The following is a 26,581-nucleotide window of genomic DNA, read 5'->3' on the forward strand; positions in this document are numbered from 1 at the left end:
TATGGAAACCAACTTGACAATAAATTTTATATTTTAAAAAATATATGTAAACATAAAGTAAATTCAAAAGAATAAAACACAGATGAACTCTTATATGGCTTGAAACATCCTGCTGGGTAAGGGTGTTCTCAAAGAAGAAAAATATGTCAAAAGGAAACAGGAGCCAGCTTAAAACAGGTCTCCCACTGACAGAACAATTAAGACAAACCTAGAACAATTTAAGCATCAAAACAGAGTGATAGATTATAACTTTAAATATGAAATTAAATTAAATTAGAAATCATGACCCCATGCAAATTTAAACAAATATAAACTTACACATATAAATACAAAGAGAAAAGAGAAAGCTCTTCCTTACATTAGAATGTCAGCTAATAGGGGCATCTGGGTGGCTCAGTTGATTAAGCGCTGATTTTGGCTTAGGTTATGATCTTACAGTTTGTGAGTTCAAACCCAGAGTCATGCTCTGTGCTGACAGCTCACAGCCTGGAGCCTGCTTTGGATTCTGTGTCTCCCTCTCTCCCTCTCTCTCTCTCTGCCCCTCATCCACTTGTGTGCACGCACTCACTCTCTTTCAAAAATAAATAAATACACTTTTTAATAAAATGTCAGCTAGGGGCACCTGGTTGGCTCAGTTGGTTGAGCCTCCAACTTTGGCTCAGGTCATGATCTCATGGTGCAGGAGTTCAAGCTCCGCATCGGGTTGTCTGCTGTCAGCTCAGAGCCTGCTTTGGATTATATGTCCCCCCTTCTCTCTGCCCCTTCCACACTCACGTTTTCTCTCTCAAAAATCAATAAATCTTTTTTTTTAAATGTCAGTTAATAAGTATAGAAGGAACGCTGAGGTTAGCAAATCACCATTTTACAACCACCAGAAGTAATAACTTAGCTAAGAATTATCAACAGAAGCTGAAAGTAGTGGGTAGACTGTTTTAAGAGATATTTACATAGTTTCAAACTATCTTACCACATATTACTTATTAATTACAAAGGAAAAAGTTAGTCACTTAACAGTAGAGAAACTCAGAAGATAACCAAGTGGTAAATGTTGACATCAATAGTAACAAAACAAAACCACTATCTTGTGCCTCCTATGATGCCCTGAAAAGGACACAACATAATTTCTACAGAATCCCTCCAAAAATATGTAACTGAATCTAATCATGAAAGGACATCACACAAACCCAATATGAGGAATATTCTACAAGCCCTCAGAAAATTTCAAAGTGAGGTGCCCTTTGGCACACTCCACCCTCCTTTTTTCTATATCCCCAGACAATCTTCTGGATCCCCAGGATCTAGGCAGTGCTCACAATCATTCTACCCATTGAAGTGAAAGAACTAGTTCAAATAATAACTAAAGAAATACACTCACCTTTTATTTTCTAAAACATTATATTAAACTATACCTAGGTAACTGTAGTGAATACAGTAAAATTTTAAAGCCTCTTTATTTTCAGAAGAATTTAACAAAAGAAAAAAATCTAAATCTCCTATAACTTAAAAAAGAAAATTAATATGCCGATCATAACCCACATTCCTTCCTATGTGAAAGAGCAAAACTAACACTTTCATGAAACCATTTGTATATTAGCTAAGATAAAAAAGCAACAGAAAAGTTATTTCCTATTTAATGCATGCTAATTTGCTCAAGAGTTTGAATTGTAAACTGTTTTCGGTCTATCTACTGTTTAGGGCTAAATATATCCTCCTAATTTACAACAAAAATGAAACTTTTTAAAAACACATACCATCATCATCTTTGCTTTCTAGTGGAACACTCCAAGCTATCAGATTTCTTGCTGTACGACCCTCCTCCGCAACTATTCTCCTTACTTTGTCATGACTATTAGAGCGCTGGAATGAAGCCTATATAGAGAAAAGAGAATATTTATTATATTTTAGATTAGTCAACATATAAAATATATTTGGCTGACAAATTCATTATTTCTCACATTTTCTCATAAAGGAAACACTTAAAACTAATTTGGGATTGAAAGATTAAACGAGGAAAAGAAAGTAAGTCAGAGATTTTTTATTTCTAAAAAGACTGATTTTACAACTTTAAAAATAAACAAATTACTTCAAGAATAAATACAATCTTCAGTTTGGAAATGTGCTCTTCTAAGAAGCACAAATACTGCTGTGTACACACTGTAGCACCACCACTTACGTATCACAGGTCTGATACCTCTGATTTTAATCCCACGCGTATGGTTGATTTTACTCTTTCCCTTTCATTTGTAATTTCTTTCTCTACCAGTGAGAAACTCAGTTCTCATTATCTGAATTTACTTACATGTTCAATTCTAACATACAAATAAAATAGTTTCATAATTGCGAGCCCACAACTCTGAGAAACATATTATTAAGATTACATTTCTATAAAGTTCTTATCTTTAGCCTTACAGCATCCAAAGTACTGCATTTTGTTTTCCAAAATTACTTAAATTAGTACTTCCCATCCTCACCACTTTCAGTGTGATTACATTATTCACATTCCATTTTGGGTTCTCCTCACCTACTGGTTAATTTTAATTGCTTGTTTATTGCGGGAGTATGTGAAAGAAAGCAATACATTATTCTCAAAGAAACTGCTTGACGAGCGGTATGACTTGAAGAGAAGAAAAAGGCATTACCCTCTAAAGCATGGGTCAACAAACTTCTACAAAGGGCCAGATAATTTATTTCAGGCTTTGCAGGCCATACAATCTCTGTGACAACTACTCAATCATAGTTTTTGTATGAAAGCAGCCAGAATTTAACTTTTACATCTTTAAAATAAATACCTACCCCTACATTCTTTCATTCCTCTGACTTTACACCGGATATCCACATGGCATCTACTTACCTAACTCATAAGCTTACACCAACACTCATTAATCTGTGACCACTCTTCCAACTCCATCCTGTGCAAAATTCTTGAATCATCTCTATTCCCATACTTTCCAATAAATTTAACACAATAAAATCTCCTTTTGATTAAACTCATCACCCAATGATTATTAGCTCTATAGATAACTTAGATTGGCATCTATCATTTAGGTTACCTAAGCATTGTTTAACCAAGGAGTATAACTATTTCTTTCAGGCCAGATGAACAAGTTTAAGTAGGTGGCCTGCTCTTCAGCTCTTTTTCCGATAATTTCAGATATTTCCAACAATTATGCAATCACATAAAATCTTACAGGTAGATAAATGGAGATACATATCAGATCACAAAATCCATCATTCTATACATTATTCTCTAACTCAAGAGTCTTCATAAATTCATGAATTTCTAGGAACTAAAGTTATCACAAGATAGCAATGCTGCAGTAATGTCTGAACAGAAAACTGGAAATCTAATATTCTTTTCTTCTATAAATGTTTCAGTTCTACCATAAATTTTGCAAAGTTAGTTCTTTTATATTCAGTACACATGCACACATTCAAAGAAAGAGCTACTAGCTCAAGACTTTATTTTAATTCTTAATTCTAATATTTCATATGCAAAACCAGTATAACATTCATCTTACAACAACGCCTGACTGAAAATCATTTTTCCATAAAAGTATAGGTGCATTCTGTAATATATGCTGAGTGAACTCTTCAATAAACTAATAAATTCTAGTCATTTTTAATAACCCTATTATTGTAAGGATGTCAGTAGTAACTTAAAGTACAGTAGTTTTAAACATTTTAATCTCAGCATCAGGGCTTGGTATTCAATAAATGACTCTGAGATACTTCATAACATTACAGATTATCTATTTCAAACAAAATTTTCATCTAAGTTCTTTTCTTCCAGGAGACGTAAACAAAATATATTATTTTCATCCAAAGTCACAGTGTGCCACCTAGTGCCATATGGAGATTTTGCAGAGGCTTCTTCAAATACTAAATGTTTCAATAAAAGGAATAAATATCAGTCTTGAATTAAAGTTTTTATGTTTAACTCTCAGTTTATGATTTATGCATATAATTTCTGAGACTTGCTCCTAGATTGGGAAAAGAAGTCTCAACCTATTTTTCTCCTGAATAATTTCCACTTTAAGCAACTTGGTTCATAATCCTGAACTGGTTTCAAGCACCATTTATTAAATTTTTATGTTTGTATCTCCATAAAAATATCTACTCCTTATAAATTCTTCAAAATCCATCCATAATACTACTTGCTCATAAAATGAAATCCCCATCCTTTTTAAGATGGTTTTCAGCTTTTCAAATAATTCAGGAAAGACCTTTGTATTTTTTTAATGTTTTTTATTTTATTTTTGAGAGAAAGAGAGACAGGGAGAAGCAGAGACAGGGAGACAGAGGATCCAAAGGAGACTCCACACTGTCAGCATGTCCCCATGTGGGGTTCGAACTCATAAACCACAAGATCATGACTTGAGCCAAAGTCAGATGCTTAACCGACTGAGACTTACCCAGGTGCCTCAAGACCCTTTGTTTTAAATTCCCACTACTAAGCCCTTCATATTTTAAATAGAATGAAGATAAGATTACCAGTCACTGAACACCAGGAGTACATTAAAACTCTAAGAATTGTAGCATTTACATTTTTACAAACCACAAACTTATCTCAGAAACTGAGTGACTGGTTCAATTTCCCTAACAGAATGATAACTTTGTCAGATCTTACTGGTATTTCACATCTTTCTAAAGACTGAATAAAGCCATAAATGAACTGAGGCTATTTGGACTATCACAATGGACAAAAATAAATTGCAATTCTTTATGAGCTACTTTGTTTTGAGATCTGTTAGAACAGTTATCAAATATTACCAATTCTATCCCTACATATATCTTGAAATTATAAATCCACTAGTATTACCCTAGTCTGAGCCATTACCATGTGAAGCAAAATTATTATAACAGCCTCTGGGACAGAGACAATAATATGTTCACCAAAATCACTAGGTTTTTCTCCTGCTACAAAGCTAGATAACACTTTCTGGTTTCTTACAGATAGATGACCATGTGACAACAAAATGTAATAAAAGGCATCTAAATTGGCAAAGAAGAAGTTCAGACTCACTTTTTGCACATGACATGACACTCTACATGGAAAACCTGAAAGACTCCACCAAAAAGCTGCTAGAACTGATACATGAATTCAGCAAGGTTGCAGGATACAAAAATCAGTGTACAGAAATCGGTTGCATTTCTATGCACCAGTAATGAAGCAACAGAAAGAGAAATCAAGAAATCGATCCCATTTGGAGTTGCACCAAGAACCATAAAATACATAGAAATAAATGTAACCAAAGATGTAAAAGATCTATATGTTTAACTATAGAAAACTTATGAAAGAAATTGGAGAAGACACAAAGAAATGGAAAAACATTCCATTCTCATGGATTGGAAGAACAAATATTGTTAACATGTTGATACTACCCAAAACAATCTACACATTCAATGCAATCCCAACCAAAATAACACCAGCATCTTTCACAAAGCTAGACAAACAATCCTAAAATTTGTATGAAACCACAAAAGACCCCAAACAGCCAAAGTAATATTGAAGAAGAAAACCAAAGTAGGAGGCATCACAATCCCAGACTTTAGTCTCTACTACAAAGTTGTAATCATCAAGACAGTATGGTGTTGGCACAAAAACAGACACACAGACCAATGGAACAGAATAGAGAACCCAAAAACGGACCCACAAATGTATGGCCAACTCATCTTTGTCAAAGCAGGAAAGATTATCCAATGGAAAAAAGGCAGTCTCTTTAGCAAATGGTGCCTGGAGAACTGGACAGCAACATGCAGAAGAATGAAACTGGACCACTTTCTTACACCATACATAAAAATAAACTCAAAATGGATGAAAGACTTAAATGTGAGACAAGAAACCATCAGAACCCTAGAGGAGAAGACAGGCAACAACCTCTTTGACCTCAGCCATAGCAACTTCTTACTCGACACATCTCCGAAGGCCAGGGAAATAAAAGCAAAAATGAACTATTGGGATCTCATCAAGATAAAAGACTTCTGTACTGCAAAGGAAACAATCAACAAAACTGAAAGGCAACTGACAGAATGGGAGAAGATATTTGCAAATGACACATCGGATAAAGGGTTAGTATCGAAAATCTATAAAGAATTTACCAAACTCAACACCTGAAAAATAAACAATCCAGTGAAGACATGGGCAGAAGACATGAATAGACACTTTTCCAAAGAAGACATCCAGATGGCCAACAGACATATGAAAGATGCTCAACATCACTCATCATCAGGGAAATACAAATCAAAATCACACTGAGATACCACCTGACACTGGTCAGAGTGGCTAAAATTAGCAACTCAGGAAGCAACAGATATTGGCAAAGATGTAGAGAAACGGGAACCCTCTTACACGGTTGGTGGGAATGCAAACTAGTGCAGCCACTCTGGAAAACAGTATGGACGTCCCTCAAAATATTAAAAATAGAACTACCCTTTGACCTAGCAATTGCACTACTAGGAATTTATCTAAAGGATACAGGAATGCTGATTCATAGTGGCACATGTACCCCAGTGTTTATAGCAGCGCTATCAACAACAGTCAGTGCTAAGTGAAATAAGTCATTCAGAAAAAGACAGATATCATGTTTTCACTCATGTGCAACTTGAGAAACAGAAGACAATAGAGGAAGGGAAGGACAAATAAGTTACAAACAGAGAAGGAGGCAAACCATAAGAGACTCTTAAATACAGAGAACAAACTTGGGGTGCCAGGGTGGTTCAGTTGGTTAAGTATCCAACATCAGCTCAGGTAATGATCTCACGGTCGTTGAGTTTGAGCCCCACCTTGGGCCCTGTGCTGATAGCTTGGAGCCTGGAGCCTGCTTCAGATTATGTGTCTCTCTCTCTCTCTCTCTCTCTGACCCCTCCCCTGCTCATGCTCCCTCATTCTCTCTCTCTCTCAAATATAAACATTAAAAAAAAGTTAATAAAAAAAAAGAGAACTGAATGTTGATGGGGGTGAGGGGTTGGGAGTGAGGAAAATGGATGATGGCATTGAGGAGGACACTTGTTGGGATGAGCACTGGATGTTGTATATAAGTGTTGAATCATGGGAATCTACTCCCGAAGCCAAGACTACACTGTATATACAATGTATGTTAGCTAGCTTGACAATAAATTATTTAAAAAAAAAAAAAAGCAAAGGGATAGAAAAACATTTATCATGCAAAGGGAAAAGAAAGCTGGAGTAGCAATACTTAAAAAATAGACATTAAAACAAAGACTGTCACGAGAGACAAAAAGGATACTACATAATTATAAAGAGAGCAATCCAACAAGAATATACAACAATTATAAATATTTATGCACCCAACATGGTGGAACCCAAATACATAAGGCAGCTAGTATGGAACATAAAGAAAGTAAATGACAGTAATTCAGTAATACTAGGGGATTTTAATACCACACTTAATGTCAACAGATAACTCATCCAAAGAGAAAATCAACAAGGAAATAGTAGCTTTGAATGACACAATGCACCAGAAGAATTTAACAGATATATTCAGAACATTCTATCATAAAACAACAGAATATACATTATTTTCACGTGCACAAGGAATATTCTCCAGAATAGATCACGTGTTAGGCCATAAAACAAGTCTCAACAAATTCAAAGAGACTGAAGTCATGCCATGCATCTTTTCCAACCACAACACTATGAAACTAGAAATGAACCAAAAGAAAAAACCTGGAAAGAACACAAATACATGGAGGTTAAATAACATGCTATTAAACAATGAATACATCAACCAAAAACTCAAACAAAATAAAAAAAAATACATGTAGACAAATGAATATCATAACACAATGGTCCAAAATCTTTGGGATGCAGCAAAAGCTGTTCTAAAAGGGAAATTTAGAGCAACACAGGTCTACCTCATGAGGAAAGAAACATCTTAAACAACCTAAACTTTCACCTAAAGGAATATGAAAAGAAAAACAAAATCCAAAACCAGTACAAGGAAGGACATAATAAAGATGAGAGAAGAAATAAATGAAACAGAAACTAAAAAACCAATAGAACAGAACAATGAAATAAGGAGCTGGTTTGTTGTTTGTTTGTTTTTTTAATTAATTATTTTGAGAGAGAGAGAGAATGCAAATGGAGGGGGAGGGCAGAGAGACAGAGACACAAAGAATCCCACAAAGGCTCAGCACTGCACTGCACCTGATGTGGGGCTTGAACTCAGGAACCACAAGATCATGACCTGAACCGAAATCAGACGCTTAACCAACTGTGCCACTCAGGTACCCCATAAGGAGCTGGTTCTTCAAAAAGATCAACAGGAGTGCCTGGGTGGCTCGGTCGGTTGAGCGTCCGACTTCGGCTCAGGTCACGATCTCGTGGTCCGTGAGTTCGAGCCCCGCGTCAGGCTCTGGGCTGATGGCTCAGAGCCTGGAGCCTGCTTCCAATTCTGTGTCTCCCTCTCTCTCTGCCCCTCCCCCGTTCATGCTCTGTCTCTCTCTGTCTCAAAAGTAAATAAATGTTAAAAAAAAAAAAAATTAAAAAAAAAAAAAGTCAACAAAATTGATAAACCTTTAGCCAGACTCATCAAAGAGAGAGACAGAGAGGACTCAAACAAAATCAGAAATGAAAAAAGGAGAAATACCAACAGAAATAATGTAAATACAAAGAATTGTAAAAGAATATTATGAAAAATTATATGCCAACAAATTGGACAACCTAGAAGAAATGGATACATTTCTAGAAACATATAAACTACCAAAAATGAAATCAGAAGAAATAGAAAATCTGAACAGAGATGCCTGGGTGGCTCAGTCAGTTGAGCGATCAACTGTGACTCAGGTCATGATCTCACAATTCCCAAGTGTGAGCCCTGTGTTGGGCTCCATGCTGACAGCTCAGAGCCTGGAGCCTTCTTCACTTTCTGTGTCTCCATCTCTCTCTGCCCCTCCCCCACTCTTACTCTATCTCGCACCCGTAAGAACGCTCTCAAAAAAAAAAAAAAAAAAACAAAAACATAAAACATTAAAAAATTTAAAAAAAAATCTGAACAGACTGATTACCAGCAATCAATGTGAATCAATAGTCAAAAAAACAAACTCCCAAAAAACAAAATCCAGGACCAAAGAACTTCAACAAGCGAATTCTACTCAACATTTAATGAAGAGTTAATACCTATACTATCAAACTATTTCAGAAAATAGAAGAGGAAGAAAAGCTTCCAAATTCATTCTATGATGCCAGCATTATCCTGATACCAAAATCAGATAAAGACGTTACAAAAAAAGAGAACTACAGGCCACTATCTCTATTGAACACAGATGTAAAAACCCTCAACAAAATACTAGCAAACCAAATCCAACAATATAAAAAAATCATTCACCACAATTAAGTGGGATTCACTCCTGGGTTGCAAGACTGGTTCAATATTCACAAATCAATCAACTTGCTATATCATAACAAGAGAAAGGATAAAAACCATATGATCCTTTCAATAGATGCAGAAAAAGCACCTGACAAAGTACAACATCCATTCATGATTAAAACCCTTACCCACGTAGGTTGAGAGTTAATATATCTCAACATAATAAAGGCCATATATGAAAAACTCACAGCAAACAACATCAAAAACTGAGAACTAAGATCAGGAAGAAGACAAGGATGTCCACTCTTACCATGTTTATTCAACATAGTCCTGGAAGTCCTAGCCACAACAATCAGACAAGAAAAAGAAATAAAAGGCATCCAAATCAGTGAGGAAGAAGTAAAACTTCCACTATTTGCAAATGAATCATACAATATATCAAAAACCCTAAGAATTCCACCAAAAAACTATTAGAACAATAAATAAACTCAGTGAGGCCACAGGATTCAAAATCAATACACAGAAATCCACCGCATTTCCATAAGCTAATAATGAAGTAGCAGAAAGAGAATTAAAAAAACAATCCCATTCACAATTGCACCAAAAATAATAAAATACCTGGAAATACATTTAACCAAAAAGGTGAAAGATCTATACTCTGAAAACTATAAAACAATGATGAAAGATATTGAGGACAACACAAAGAGGTGGAAAGATATTCCATGCTCGTGGACTAGGAGAACAAATATTGTTAAAATGTCCCTACTACCCAAAGCAACCTACAGATTTAATGCAATCCCTATCAAAATACCAACAGCATTCTTTTTTTTTTTTTTTTTTTTTTTTTTTAATTTTTTTTTTATTTTTGGGACAGAGAGAGACAGAGCATGAACGGGGGAGGGGCAGAGAGAGAGGGAGACACAGAGTCGGAAACAGGCTCCAGGCTCCGAGCCATCAGCCCAGAGCCTGACGCGGGGCTCGAACTCACGGACCGCGAGATCGTGACCTGGCTGAAGTCGGACGCTTAACCGACTGCGCCACCCAGGCGCCCCTAACAGCATTCTTCACAGAACTAGAGCAAACTAACCTAAAATTTATATGGAACCACAGAAGACCCCAAACGGCAAAAAAAAAAAAAAAAAAAAAAAAAACCAACTTGAAAAAGAACAACAAAATTGGAGGTATCACAATCCCAGATTTCAAGTTATATTACAAAGCCATAATAATCAAAACAGTATAGTACTGGCATAAAAACATAGATCAACAGAACTGAATAGAGAGCCTACAAATATGTCAACATTTATGGTCAATTAATATTTGACAAAGGGAGCAAGTGTATACAATGGAGAAAAGACAGTCTCTTCAACAAATGCTGTTGGGAATAGCTGACAGCTATGAGCAAATCAATGAAACTGGACCACTTTCTTACACCATACACAAAAATAAATTCAAAATGAATTAAAGACTTAAATGTGACCTAAAACCATAAAAATTCTAGAAAAAAGCACAGGCAGTTTATTTCTCTGATATTGGCTACAGCAGCATTTTTCTATATATGTCTCCTGAGGCATGGGACTACATGAAAATAAAAGCCTTCTGCACAAAGGAAATAATCAACAAAACTAAAAGACAACCTATGGAATGGAAGAAGATATTTGCAAAGGACATATCTGATAAAGGGTTAGTATCCAAAATATATAAAGAACTTATACAACTCAACACACAAAAAAGCAAATAATCCAATTAAGGAATGGGCAGAGAACAGGAACAGACATTTCTCAAAAGACAGACAGCTAACAGACACATGAAAAGATGTTCAACATCACTGATCATCAGGGATATGCAAATCAAAACCACAATGAGCTATCACATCACACCTGTCAGAATGTCTAAAATCAAAAACGCAAGAAACAGCAAGTGCCAATGAGGATGTGGAGAAAAAGGAACCCTGTGCACTGCTGGTGGGAATGCAAAATGGCACAGCCACTGAAGAAAACACTAAGAAGTTTCCTCAAAAAATTAAAAATAGAACTACAATATGATCCAGCAATTCCACTATGAGGTATTTACCCAAAGAATATAAAAACATTAAATCAAAAAGATATATGCATCTCTATATTGTGGCATTATTTACAATAGTGAAATTATGGAAGCAGCCATTGACAGATGAATGGATAAAGATGTAGTATACACATAAATTAGAATATTACTCAGCCATAAGGCGGAATGAAATCTTGCCATTTGCAACAACATGAATGGGTCTAGAGTGTATAATGCAAAGTAAAATAAGTCAGGTAGAGAAAGACAAATAGCATACAATTCCACTCATATACAGAATTTAAGAAATCAAACAAATGAACAAGAACAAGAGACAAACTAATACAGAGAATTGTTGAATCACTATATTGTATACCAGAAACTAATATAACACTGTATGTTAACTCTGCTGGAATTAAATTTAAAAAAGAATGGTAACTATATCAATATTGAACAAAGCCAACATTAAGGCAAGGATTACTGCTAGAGACAGAGTGATATTTCAAAATGATAAAAGGTTCATCAACCAGTAAAATGTAACAATTCTAAATATACATCTAATATCATAAAAGGAAAAACTGAAATAGAAAAAAAAACACTATTACTATGGAAGATTTTAACATACCTCTTAAGAAGATGGCAGAATAGACAAAAAGAGTTAACAATACAGAAGTCTGAACAACATAACGAGCAAACTTGACATATCTGACACATCTGGAACCCAACACTCAACAATGATCGAATATACATTCTTTTCCAGTGTATGGAATTTTCCAGACTGTTGATATCATGGGTCATAAGCAGGCCACACTAAATTTCAAAGAATAGAAAGTACCAAAGAGAGACAACCAGAAGAATCCCTGTACATTAGGAAATTAGGCAATACATTTCTAACTAACATACATATAAGAAGCCACACTGGAAATTTTAAAATACTTTCAACTGAGTCATAATAAAAATATGATACATCAGTACTTGTACAGCAGCCAAAGCCATGCTTAAAGGAAAATGTATAGCCATAAATGAGAGAATGTCAAAAAGCTAAAAACCAATTATCTGAGTCTCTATTTCAAGAAGCTAGAAACAGTAGCATATTAATTCCAAAAAAGAAGGAAACATTAAGCACCAAAAATAAATAAAATACAAGACAAACCTATGATAATAAAAAACTAATAATAAAACCTAAAATGGGCTATTTGAAAACACCAATGAAATGTTGATTAAAATGAAACATCACTGTAGATTCTAGAACCTCCAACATTTAAGGGAAAAAAAAGGATATTAAAAATATCAATTTACAGTATTTGATGAAATGCAAATTCCTTGGAAAACATAAATTATCAAACTTTGGCATAAAACGAAACAAAATCTGAGTATTTATTAAAGAAACTGAGTCCCACAAAAGAAAAAATCCAGAGCCCATTGGTTCCACTGGTGAATTTTCCAAACCATGTAAACAAAAAATTACACTAACTTCATAAAGAAAATAAAATAGAAGGAACACAACTCATTTTATGAGGTCTGCATCACCCTGATAACAGAACCTAACAGGATAATACAAGCAAAGTAAATTGCCAGTTCAAACTATATTTTTTTTTAAATATAATTTATTGTCAAGTTGGCTAACACACAGTGCATACAGTGTGCTCTTGGTTTTGGGGGTAGATTCCCGTAATTCATCGCTTACACACAACACCCAGTGCTCATCTCAACAAGTGCCCTCCTCAATGCCCATGAACCATTTTCCCCTCTCCCCCGTGCCCTACCATCAACCCTCAGTTTGGTCTCTGTATTTAAGTCTCTTATGGGTTTGCCTCCCTCTCTGTTTAAAACTATTTTTTCCCTTTCCCTTTCCTAAAACTATTTTTTCCCTTTCCCTTTCCCTTTCCCCATGGTCTTAAGTTTCTCAACTTCCACATATGAGTAAAAACATATGATACCTGTCTTTCTCTGACTTATTTCACTTAGCATAATATTCTCCAGTTCCACCCAGGTTGTTGCAAATGGCAGGATTTCATTCTTTCTCGTTGCCAAGTAGTATTCCATTGTAGATATAAGCCACATCTGCTTTACCCATTCATCAGTTGATGGACATTTGGGCTCTTTCCATTCTTTCACTATTGTTGAAAGCGCTGCTATAAACACTGGGGTACAAGTGCCACTATGAATCAGCATTCCTGTATCCTTTAGATAAATTCCTAGTAGTGCAATTGCTAGGTCAAAGGGTAGTTCTATTTTTAATATTTTGAGGGACGTCCATACTGTTTTCCAGAGTGGCTGCACTAGTTTGCATTCCCACCAACCGTGTAAGAGGGTTCCCGTTTCTCTACATCTTTGCCAATATCTGTTGCTTCCTGAGTTGCTAATTTTAGCCACTCTGACCAGTGTCAGGTGGTATCTCAGTGTGATTTTGATTTGTATTTCCCTGATGATGAGTGATGTTGAGCATCTTTCATATGTCTGTTGGCCATCTGGATGTCTTCTTTGGAAAAGTGTCTATTCATGTCTTCTGCCCATGTCTTCACTGGATTGTTTATTTTTCAGGTGTTGAGTTTGGTAAATTCTTTATAGATTTTCGATACTAACCCTTTATCCGATGTGTCATTTGCAAATATCTTCTCCCATTCTGTCAGTTGCCTTTCAGTTTTGTTGATTGTTTCCTTTGCAGTACAGAAGTCTTTTATCTTGATGAGATCCCAATAGTTCATTTTTGCTTTTATTTCCCTGGCCTTCGGAGATGTGTCGAGTAAGAAGTTGCTATGGCTGAGGTCAAAGAGGTTGTTGCCTGTCTTCTCCCCTAGGGTTCTGATGGTTTCTTGTCTCACATTTAAGTCTTTCATCCATTTTGAGTTTATTTTTATGTATGGTGTAAGAAAGTGATCCAGTTTCATTCTTCTGCATGTTGCTGTCCAGTTCTCCAGGCACCATTTGCTAAAGAGACTGCCTTTTTTCCATTGGATAATCTTTCCTGCTTTGACAAAGATGAGTTGGCCATACATTTGTGGGTCCGTTTTTGGGTTCTCTATTCTGTTCCATTGGTCTGTGTGTCTGTTTTTGTGCCAACACCATACTGTCTTGATGATTACAACTTTGTAGTAGAGACTAAAGTCTGGGATTGTGATGCCTCCTACTTTGGTTTTCTTCTTCAATATTACTTTGGCTGTTTGGGGTCTTTTGTGGTTTCATACAAATTTTAGGATTGTTTGTCTAGCTTTGTGAAAGATGCTGGTGTTATTTTGGTTGGGATTGCATTGAATGTGTAGATTGTTTTGGGTAGTATCAACATGTTAACAATATTTGTTCTTCCAATCCATGAGAATGGAATGTTTTTCCATTTCTTTGTGTCTTCTCCAATTTCTTTCATAAGTTTTCTATAGTTAAACATATAGATCTTTTACATCTTTGGTTACATTTATTTCTATGTATTTTATGGTTCTTGGTGCAACTCCAAATGGGATCGATTTCTTGATTTCTCTTTCTGTTGCTTCATTACTGGTGCATAGAAATGCAACCGATTTCTGTACACTGATTTTTGTATCCTGCAACCTTGCTGAATTCATGTATCAGTTCTAGCAGCTTTTTGGTGGAGTCTTTCAGGTTTTCCATGTAGAGTGTCATGTCATGTGCAAAAAGTGAGTCTGAACTTCTTCTTTGCCAATTTAGATGCCTTTTATTACATTTTGTTCTCTGATTGCTGAGGCTAGGACTCCCAACACCGTGTTAAACAACAGTGGTGATAGTGGACATCTCTGTTGTGTTCCTGATCTCAGGGGGAAAGCTCTGTTTTTGCCCATTGAGGATGATATTAGTTGTGGGCTTTTCATATATGGCTTTTAATTTTTTAATGTGTATTTATTTTTGAGACAGAGAGACATCATGAGTGGGGGAGAGGCAGAAAGAGCAATATAGAACCCAAAGCAGGCTCCAGGCTCTGAGCTGTCAGCAGAGCCCAACGTGGGGCTGTAATTCACAAAATGCAAGACCATGACCAAGCCAATGTCGGATGCTCAATCAACAGTCACCCAAGTGCCCCTCATATATGGCTTTTTTGATGTTAAGGTATGTTCCTTCTATCCCGAGTTTCCTGAGGTTTTTTAATAAGGAAGGATGCTGTATTTTGTCAAATGTTTTTTCTGCACATATTGTCAAAATCATATGGTTCTTACCCTTTCTTCTATTAATGTGATGTATCACATTGATTTGCAAATGTTGAACCAGCCCTGCAGCCCAGGAATGAATCCCACTTGGGTTATGGTGAATAATTCTTTTTAATACACTGTTGAATTCGATTTGCTAGTATCTTGTTGAGAATTTTTGCATTCATGTTCATCAGGGATATTGGCCTGTGGGGTCTCTGTCTGGTTTGGGAATCAAGGTAATGCTGGCTTCATAGAATGAATCCAGAAGCTTTCCTTCCATTTCTATTTCTTGGAACAGCTTGAGAAGGATAGGTATTAACTCTGCTTTAAATGTCTGTTAGAATTCCCCTGGGAAGCCATCTGGCCCAAGACTTATTTGTTGGGAGACTTTTGATAAATGGTTCAATTTCTTCGTTGGTTATGGGTCTGTTCAAATTTTCTATTTCTTTCCGTTTGAGTTTTAGTAGTGTGTGGGTGTCTAGCAATTTGTCCATTTCAGGTTGTCCAGTTTGTTGGCATAATTTTTCATAGTATTCTCTAAAAATTGTTTGTATATCTGAGTGATTGGTTGTGATCTCTCCTCTTTCATTCATGATTTTTATGTATTTGGGTTCTCCCTCTTCTCTTTTTGAGAAGTCTGGCTAGGGGGTTCTCAATTTTATTTTTTTAAAAAACCAGCTGTTAGATTCATTGATCTGTTCTACTGGGTTTTTTTGGATTCTATATTATTTATTTCTGCTCTAATCTTTATTATTTCTCTTCTTCTGCTGGCTTTGGGGTTTCTTTGCTCTTCTGCTTCTAGTTCCTTTGGGTGTGTGGTTAAGTTTGTATTGGGATTTTTCTTATTTCTTGAGATAGGCCTGGATTGCAATGTATTTTCCACTTAGGACTGCCTTTGCTGCATCCCAAAAGGTTTGGACTGTCTTATTTTCATTTTCATTTGCTTCTATACATTTTTAATTTCTTTTTTAATTGCCTGGTTGACCCATTCATTCCTTAGTAGGATATTATTCAACCTCCACGCATTTGGTGGCTTTCCAAACTTTTTCTTGTGGTTGATTTCAAGTTTCATAGCTTTGTGATCTGAAAATATGCATGGTATGATCTCAATTCTTTTATATTTATTGAGGACTATTTTGTGACCCAGTATGTGATCTATCTTGGAGAATGTTCCATGTGCACTCGAGAAGAATGTGTATTCTTCTGCTTTTGGATGAAGAGTTCTGAGTATATGTCAAGATGTCAATATATGTCAATAATGTCAAGTCCATTTCGTCCAGTGTATCATTCAAGGCCATTGTGTCTTTATTGATTTTCTGCCTAGATGATCTGTCCATTGCTGTAAGTGGAGTATTAAAGTCCCCTGCAATTACTGTATTCTTACCAATAAGGTTGCTTTTGTTTGTGATTAACTGATTTATATATTTGGGTTCTCCAAGTTGGGGGCATAAACATTTACCATTGTTAGCTCTTCTTGATAGATCCCCATAATTATGATATAATGCCCTTCTTCATCTCTTGCTATAGCCTTTAGTTTAAAATCTAGTTTGTCTCATATAAGTACGGCTACTCCAGCTTTCTTTTGACTTCCAGTAGCATGATAGATGGCTCTCCATCCCCTCACTTTCAATCTGAAGGTGTTCTCAGATCTAAAATGAGCCTCTTGTAGACAGCATATAGATGGGTCTTGTTTTTTTGTCCATTCTGATATCCTATGTCTTTTGATTGGAGCATTTAGTCCATTTACCTTCAGAGTGATTATTCAAAGATATGGATTTAGTGTCATTGTGTTATCTGTAGGTTTCACACTTGTAGTGATATCTCTGGTCCTCTGTAGTCTTTGCAGCATTCCACTCACAGAGTCACCCTTCCAATCTCTTGCATGGCTGGTTTAGTGGTCATGAACTCTGTCAGTTTTTGTTTGTCTGGGAAAGCCTTTCTGTCTCCCTCTATTCTGAATGACAGTTTTGCTGAATAAAGGATTCCTGGCTGCATATTTTTCCTATTCAGTACATTGAATATTTCCTGCCATTCCCTTCCGGCCTGCCAAGTTTCAGTGGACAGGTGTGCTACTACCCTTATATGTCCACCCTTGTAGGTTAAGGCCCATTTGTCCCTAGCTGCTTTCATAATTCTCTCTTTATCTTTGTATTTTGCCAGTTTCAGCATGATATCCCATGGAGAAGACATATTCTTGTTATATCTGAAGGGAGTTCTCTGTGCCTCCTCGATTTGGATATCTGCCTCCTTCCCCAAATTAGTTTTCAGCTATAATTTGTTCAAGTAAACCTTCTGCCCCTTTCTCTTTTCTTCTGAAACTATGATATGGATACTATTACATTTCATTGAATCACTTAGTTCTCTAATTCCCCCCTCCTCATCTAGTATTTTCTTATCTTTTTCTTGGCTTCATCATTTTCCATAATTTTATCTTCCATTTCACTTATTCTCCCATCTGCTTCCTCCATCTTTGATGTCACTGCATCTAGTTTATTTTGTACTTCATTTACAGTATTTCTTAATTCATGGTGACTATTTCTTAGTTCCTTGATCTCTGAAGCAATAGATTCTCTGCTGTCTTCTATGCTTTTTAAAGCCCAGCTATGAATTTTATGACTATTATTCTAAATTCTTGCTCAGATATTGTTTATATCTGTTTTCAGCAATTCTCTAGCTGGCATTTCTTCCTGGAATTTCTTTTGAGGAGAATTCATTTGGATCATCATTTTGGATAGTTTTCTGTCCCTTGTGTGTTTTAATAGCTTATTATGTGGCCTGCACCTGCGAGCACTATTATATCAAAAAAGGCTCATATACTGTCCAGGGCTTGGCCCTTCAGGAGGTGTTTTTGGAGTGTGTTGCATGTTCTCTGTTGTTGTGACTCTGGTTGCTTTATTTCCCTACTCGTAGTGGTGGTTTGGGCCTTCTACCAGGTGTGCTTTGTTTGTTGAAGTAACCCTGGAAAAAATCTTTAAAAGGGGGGGGGGGGGGGGGGGGGTTGGTGGTAGAAGAAGCCTTATCCCATAGGAATAAGAGAGAAATGACAGGGGTGAGGAAAGAGAAAAGAAAAAAAAAAAACAACTGATCAGGCAAAGAATCAGAGGAACTATATGGCTTAATCCAGAGAGACAGAGGGGGGAAAATAAAGAAGGAGATACAGAAGAGGTATAAAAAGAATAGATTAAAAATGTCTCTTTAAACAAACCAACAACCAGAGTAACCAGAATAGGTAAGGGAAGGAACATGCAGAAGAAAAGGAAGAAGAAAAAAAAAAATTATATACTTATACATGTATGTAAACAGTAAGGACTGACCAAAACTCAAATCAGAAAATGCAAAACCATTAGACAGATATCTGATGGTGCGGTGGAACCAGTGACTGTGTTGGTCTGGATGAGGGGCTGTCTGGTCTGGTCAGTGTCAGGCTTGCTCCAGTAGATATGCAGTTACCAGGCGTGGAGAGACGTGATTTGGTATAGGTGCGTCATGCCTCCACTGTGGGCCCATTGCCCATTCCCTGAAGCCCCACCTTGTTGTGATGGGGAGAAAAATAGCAACACTCCAGTCATTCTCCCTGGACCAGGTGTCCCAAACCACTCTGTTTAAGCCGTCCTCACAGTGCAGTGTAGATGCCAGCACACCAGTTTGTTCCACTCCACAGTCTCCCCCCTCCCCAGGCGCTGGGCTGGGATTCAAACCCTGATGTTTTAAGGGGACCCGCTCTGCAAGCCCTGGTTCTGGGTAGAGCCACTCCACCCAGCCAGCCAACAAAGGGCTTCTTGCTCTTCACAGTGCCATGCAGGCATGAGTGGGCTCGTTTGTTGGATGTCTTAAAGGATCCCGTTCCATGGGCCCCCAGTTCAAGAGTGAAGATGTGAAAATACCACACACACACACACACACACACACACACACACACACACACAGATTTGTACATCAAATCCAGCTAAGATATCACAACCAAGTTGAGTTTATTTCAAATATGCAAGGCTGGTATAACATTTTCAAATCAATTAATGTAATATACCAAATAAGCAAAATAAAGGAGTAAAGCCCTATGTTCATCTCAACAGATGAAAAAAAGCATGCGATAAAACTCTTCACAAACTACAACAAACACCATATTTAATGCTATAATGCTGAAAGAGACAAGGATCTTGCCCACCATCACCACTTCCCTTCAAAAAAAGGCCCTAGCCTGTGTAATAAGGTGGGAAAAAGAATGAGGCAGTGAAAACACAAATGAACCTGGATCAGTTTGTTACACTACAAAGTACAGAAATGCTCAAAGAATAATGACATATGGCAAAAGCCAGGTTGGAGGAGCTTCCACTGGCTAAATCTGGAACAATTTGAGCATCAAAATAAATAATGATAGTAATAGACTACAACATTAAATAAAATAAAAAATCCAAGTATCCAGACACGGATAGGTGGGTATGTCAACCTTTTCCTCACAGATGTTTAATAAGTGTTACCATCATTGAGTGCTAAAACTAGCGGGTGACAATTTGATGAGGTACAGGGTATTTACACAGCCTCAAAGTCTCTCTCAACAAACTACTCATTAATTTCAAAAGAGAAAACACAAACTTTAAACAGAAAAAACAATCCTGTATTAACCAAGTGATCAAAGGTAACATGACCAAAAGCAGGACAAACTGACCATCATATGCTTTCTGATGTGATTCACTGAGAAGGACACATCATCAGTCATGTGATACTCTGCCAAAAAAATAGAAAATCTGCCTCTAGGCAATTAGGATCATATAAAGAAACTTAATATAATGGAAACACACTAGATGGTAGAGAGAAGGGAAGAAAAGCAATCAAATCCTTGATGACACCTTGATGATGGTGTTTCTCTTAGCCCAACTAAAACCTACTGGTCTTAAAAAAATAAATAAATAAAATAAATAAATAAAACCTACTGGTCTTTCAAGTCCCAACTTAAAAAGTAACTCTCTCAAAATGAAGTACTTTAACCCCCGGACTCAGCCAGGACCCCTTTTATATGCTCGAACAAACCTGTACTCCTTTGTAGCACATCTCACAATTATATTTTAAATCATATACTTATGTATTTACCATCTATCTTCTCCCATGAATGATGAATAATTGGCATGATAAAGATATCATGAATAAATGACTGAAATAAGTACATCATGAATAAATGAACATCATTTGTAAACGAGGTATTCAACAAAAATAAGTAACTGAAGTTAGCCCTGCTAAGCACAAATTATTTTCAGTTTTACCATTTTGGATGAAAATCTGATCATACTTCCCTGACTTTTAAACAATGGGTGCTGGGGCACCTGGGTGGCTCAGTCGGTTAATCATCCGACTTTGGCTCAGGTCATGAACTCATGGTTCGTGAGTTTAAGCCCCACGTCAGGTTCTGTGCTGACAGCTCAGAGCCTGGAGCCTGCTTCAGATTCTGTGTCTCCCTCTCTCTGTTCCTCCCCTGCTCGTGCTTTGTCTCTCTCAAAAATAAATAAAGATTAAAAATTTTTTTAAATAAATAGGTAAAAAAATAAACAGTGGCTACTGAATCAACTTCCTCCTTTCTTGGTACTTTCAAGTTAGCACCAGGAATAACTTTTGTATGATATTACAATATGCCCTCAGGAACTATAGAAATGCAGAGGATGGTTGCTGTAAAATTAATAGGCTCAGACCAAAGTGTTTTTTTAGATTTTTTGAACTCTTTACTTCCTGGTAATTAGGCAGAACACAAAAGCTTAATTCTCAATTATTTTCTCTTTTTCCCTATCAAGCTATCAGTTTTCAATTCTTATTTGTTAGAATTACAGGAAATGTTACAAAAAGTAAAGTGAATATACTTTCATTATGGGAATTATCTGTTATGGATGATCACAGGCATTTTTAATTTACTTTCAGGTTTTTGGCCACATTCCTTACCATCACAGTTGGCAAACAAGCAATGCTTTTACTACACTTTGCCCATCAGAGCTATTTAAAAACAACACAAATCAATAAGAAATACTATGAAGCTGTAAAAGGAAATAAAGCTCTCTGATGCTCTAGAGTATACTGCAAAGATAATAAATGAAAAAGATATGGAAGGAAGGACAAAAAAACAGGTTAGTGTTTAAGGTAGCTTGATCACTTACCATCATTCTTTAATTCCGTTAGTATGCCAAGAAGCTCATTTACCACATAAACCCCTGGGGTGTGACTCCTACAATAAAAAAAAAAAAAAAATACATATATATATATATATATATATATATATATATATATCCTTAGTCATAAGATTGTCAAAAAAACATTTATTCTTAAAAAGACAGAAGTCTCATTACCACAAGTTTGTCATTACATTAAACAAAAAAATAAAATTGCTCTTTTATACTGTTTGGATGTAATATCGCATGTTTTAAATATTCCATGCTGAACAATACCTCAGTGCTCTCCAAAAAAATTTTTTAATTAAATACAAGAGAAACACTGTTAATTAATTACATTAAGAGTCTATGATCTCTCAATCCAGAGACTTTTTTTTTTACTACCATCTATATAGTACACATAACACACATATAGTATATCCTTACTCGGTTCACAAATGTTTAACTGCAACAAAAGTTTCATAAAGTGATGTTTATACCTATTGTGTGAGATGTACTCTGAGATTTCCTTCTCATTTTTCAAATGCTGCTTTCACTGAACTGATTTATGACCCACTAATGAATGCCAACCCAGGATACAAAACATGATATACCTATTCTTAGGAACTTTCAAAAACTGAGATTTTATCAGAATATTTTAATTACTATTATATAAGTCTCCACATAGAACATATCTTACTTTTCAGGATATCAATATAATGTGGCCAAACCTTTACTCAAACCCAAAGCAGAAACCGAGATAGAACACAAAGCAACAAGGATATTCCTGTATAGAATGACCTAACCCCATAAGAAAAGCTAATGAATGAAGAAATGTAGCAGTTGGAACCTAGTTGCTTCTGGGCTCAGAGCCTAGGTAATTTATCCTTTGCCAAGTGTATTTGCTCCTTTTAAAATACAACACATAAGTCCACACAAAAACTTATACACAAGTATTCATAGCACCATTATACATAATGGCCAAAAGTGGAAACAACCCAAATGTCCATCAAATGATGGATAAATAGAAGGTGGTATATACATACAATGGAATATTACTGGGCCATAAAAAGGAATAAAGTGCTAATACATGCTACAACATGAAGGAACCTTAAAAACATTATGCTAAGAAGCCAGCCAGTCACAAAAGATAACATATCGAATAATTTATACATAATTTCCCGAACAGGCAAATCCACAGAGTCAGAAAATAGATTATTGGTTGCCTAAGGCTAGGAAGTTGGAGGAAAATGGGAGTGACTGCTAATGCGCATGAGGTTTCTTTCTGAAATGGCAAAAATGTTCTAAAATTCATTATGGTGATGGTTGCACAAGTCTGTGGATACAAAAGCCATTTTTTTTAATGGCTGAATTGTATGGTGTATAAATTATATCTCAATTAAACTGTTATTTTTTAATGCAGTGCCTCTCTGTTCACAACTCTTCCAGTTACTCCCCATCTCAGAGTAAAAGCCAAAGTCTTCATAGTAGCGTACCACACTCATACCTCCCTGACCATACCTTGACCCCTCTCCTCTTTGGTGTTCATTCCACTCCAGCCACACTGGCCTCTTTATGTTCCCCAACATGCCAGACACACTCAGGCCTCAGGGCTTTTTAATTATTGGCCACTTATCTGAAAGACTCAAGATTTACTCCATCTTTACTCATATATCACTTCCTCAGTGAAGCCTTCCCAAACATTCTATTTAAAATTGCAACCCATTTAGGGGCACCTGGCTGGCTCAGTCAGTAGAGCACACAACTCTTGATCTCAGGGTTGAGAGTTCAAGCCCCATGTTGGGTATAAAGATTACATAAAAAATTAAATTATTTAATAAATTAAAATACATTAAATTGCAACCCATTTATCCTGACTCCCACCCCCGGCACTTCCTATCCCACTTCTCCTCTAGAGCATTTATCACCTTATAGTATTTACTTAATTGGTATACTGTCCATCTCCCCCCCCCCCCCCCCCCACAAGAACATAAGCTTCATGGTGTTTGTTGGTTTCGTTACGGCTATGGTCTCAGAACCTAGAACAGTACCTGGCATTCAATAAGCATTAAATACTTATTTGATAAAGCCCATGCTAAAGAATATTTGCTCACCATGTTGCCTTCCTCTCACCCTCCTACATATTCAAAGCCTTTTAAATATTCAAGGCCAACTCTAAAGTCATCTTCATAAAGCCTACTCTGACATCCCCAGCTGACAGATGTCTTCTACATCTTAATTTCCAGATCACTTCATCTGTATTCACTTGTAAAAAGTAGGAGATAGATAGATAGATAGATAGATAGATAAAAATAAAAAATAAAAAGTAGGAGAAAGCACGATGTAGTGGAAAGAGTATATAGAGACACTGGAGTCAACCAAATCACTGGCTGTGACCATGAGAGGTCATTTGATCTCTTTGAGTATCAGAAGTCTCATCTATAAAAATGAAGAAGTTAAAAAGACTATGTTCTGGGGTGCCTGGGTGCTCAGTCAGTTAAGTGTCTGACTCTTCATCTCAGCTCAGGTCTTGATCTCAGGGTCATGAGTTTAAGCCCTGTGTTGGGCTCTGCGCTGGGTGTGAAGCCTACTTTAAAAAAAAAAAAAAAGGCTATGTCCTCAGTTTTCCAAAACAGATAGACAAATGGCTAATAGGAACATGAAAAGATGTTGAATATGATTAATCATTAGGGATATATAAATCACAACCACAATAAGATATCACTTCACACCCACACCCACTAGGATGGCTACAATCCCAAAGACAAACAATAACAAGTGTTGGAGACGATGTGGAAAAATTGTGGACGCAACATAAACTTTGGAATGTCATATGCTGTAGCTGGTTTTGTAAATAATCTGGTAGTTCTTCAAAAGGTAGAGTTACTATATGACCCAGCAATTCCACTCTTCGGTATATACCCAAGAGAAATAAAGACATATGTCCACACAAAAACTTATACACAAATGTTTATAGCAGCATTATTCATAATATTCAACAAGTGAAACCATCCAAATGTGCATCAACTGATGAATGGATAAATAAAATGTGGTATATCCACACAATAAAATAGTATTCAGCCACAAAAAGACATGAAGTTTCTAGAAAAGTCAAAACTATGGAAGGGAAAAGATCAATTGTTACAGGGGTTAGGGAGAAAGAGGGACAAACAGGCAGAATACAAAGAATTTTTAGGGCAATGGAAGTATTCTTTAAGATATTATAATGGTGTATACATGTCATTACACATTTGTTCAAACCCATAAATACAACACCAAGAGTAAATACTAATGTAAACTATGGACTTTGGTGTGATAGGGGCTTGTCAATGTAAGTTAAATCAATTTTAACAAACATTCCACTCTAGCGGGGGATGTTGATGATGGGAGAAGCAAAGCTAAGTGGAGACAGGGAACATATGGGAAATCTCCGTACTTTCCCTAAAAAAATTTGCTGTGCTCCTAAAACTGTTCTAAAACATTAAAGAGTTAAAAAAAAGGGGGAAGTGTTGATACACTACAGCATGGGTGAACATTGAAAATACTATGCTAAATGGAAGAAACCAAACACAAAAGGCCACCTATTATATGATTCTATTAATATAAATGCCAGAACAGACAAATCCACAGAGAAAAAAAAGTAGATTAGTGGTTGCCTACGGCTGATGCAGAAAGTGGGAAGGAGAAGAGATGACAGTCAGGAATAGAGAATGGCTGTTATGGGGTTTCATATGGGGTTTTGAAAATGTCCTAAAATTGGGGTGATGTTTGCACAATTCTGTGAATACACCAAAAAACTACTGAAATGTATACTTTAATGGTTGATTTTATGGTGTGAAATATATCGCAATAAGTTGTTTAAAAAAAAAAACAAAACAAAACCTAACACCTAATCCAGAACTTCCAAAATTTCAAGCAGTTACTACTTTCGTATTTGCCATTAACTACCACCCATACTATTATTCATATAACATTTTTCCCTAAATAAAACACTTTTACTTACAATTTATTTTTTAATATTTATTTTTGAGAGAGAGCATGCACAAGCAGAGAACGAGCAGAGAGAGAGGGAGAGAGAGAATCCCAAACAGAATCCTATGTGGGGCTCAATCTCAGAACCATAGGATCATGACCTGAGCTGAAATCAAAAGTTGGATGCTTAACAAACTGAGCCACCCAGGTGCCCCTTTTACTTACATTTTAAAAGAAAATCTAAAATGTTACCAAAAACAAAAAAATCAGTTAATATAAAAAAGTGGATGTGGCAAATATTTGGCAGTGCTCCTCAAATAAATTTGAGAAACTCTAGGCTACAGCAAAACAATGGGCAAGCAGAAAATGGAGCACAAAAAATAAACAAGTCAGTAAACAGGAAACGGACCCTGGGCCAGAGATTTCCAAACAAGTAGCTGCCAAGGATAAACTGAAGTCTCACTTGTCCTAGCCTGCTCTACAGTCCCAGAAAGTCTGTGGAAACACCTGAGTCCTACAAATGGAAATGGGAAGATTGGCTCAAGGGCCAGGAAAGGCCTGTCTCTCTTCATCGGAGTTTAGGTATGCAGGTTGTGAAAGGGCAAGAAGCAAATGGCAGGCCCAAATGGTGAGAAGCCTGTTAGTAACTCTAAAAAATATAGACCCATCTAACAGAAACCAGGTGAGTACATCTATGAATTGTTCTCATGTTCGCCAATAAATTCTAGCAAAGCTGGGGTTTACAATCTCCGGTGTTCACAAAGTCTACCACTCATGTACTTGCATTTTCTGAAATTGAAGACAACCCAAGTATTTCCCTGAGTCAGGTAAACAATGCTGTCACAGGCATACTCAAAAACTACCAGTAATTGTTCACAGCTTTGTGAAGTGGAAAATTAAGTGTATTATGGCAAAATAAGTACTTTGAAGAATATAGACATTTTATTTATAATTCCAGTTGTTTAATGAAGTTTTC

At 36.3% G+C, this 26,581-nt stretch overlaps 1 protein-coding gene across 5 annotated transcripts in view; it reads right to left on the bottom strand.

Moving 5' to 3' along the window:
- SCAPER (S-phase cyclin A associated protein in the ER) overlaps window positions 1-26,581 on the bottom strand; it is a 518,574-nt gene that overhangs the window by 489,384 nt on the left and 2,609 nt on the right. For all 5 annotated transcript variants that reach the window (XM_042941318.1, XM_042941317.1, XM_042941313.1 and 2 more), the window contains exons 2-3: window positions 21,643-21,710; window positions 1,752-1,869 (exon numbers count right to left, since the gene is read on the bottom strand). In XM_042941318.1, the coding sequence (XP_042797252.1) occupies window positions 1,752-1,869; window positions 21,643-21,648 (124 nt within the window). In that variant the 5' untranslated portion in view covers window positions 21,649-21,710. The remainder of the gene's footprint in view (window positions 1-1,751; window positions 1,870-21,642; window positions 21,711-26,581) is intronic.

Source organism: Panthera leo, chromosome B3 (assembly GCF_018350215.1).
Source record: "Panthera leo isolate Ple1 chromosome B3, P.leo_Ple1_pat1.1, whole genome shotgun sequence".
Lineage (NCBI taxonomy): Eukaryota > Metazoa > Chordata > Mammalia > Carnivora > Felidae > Panthera > Panthera leo.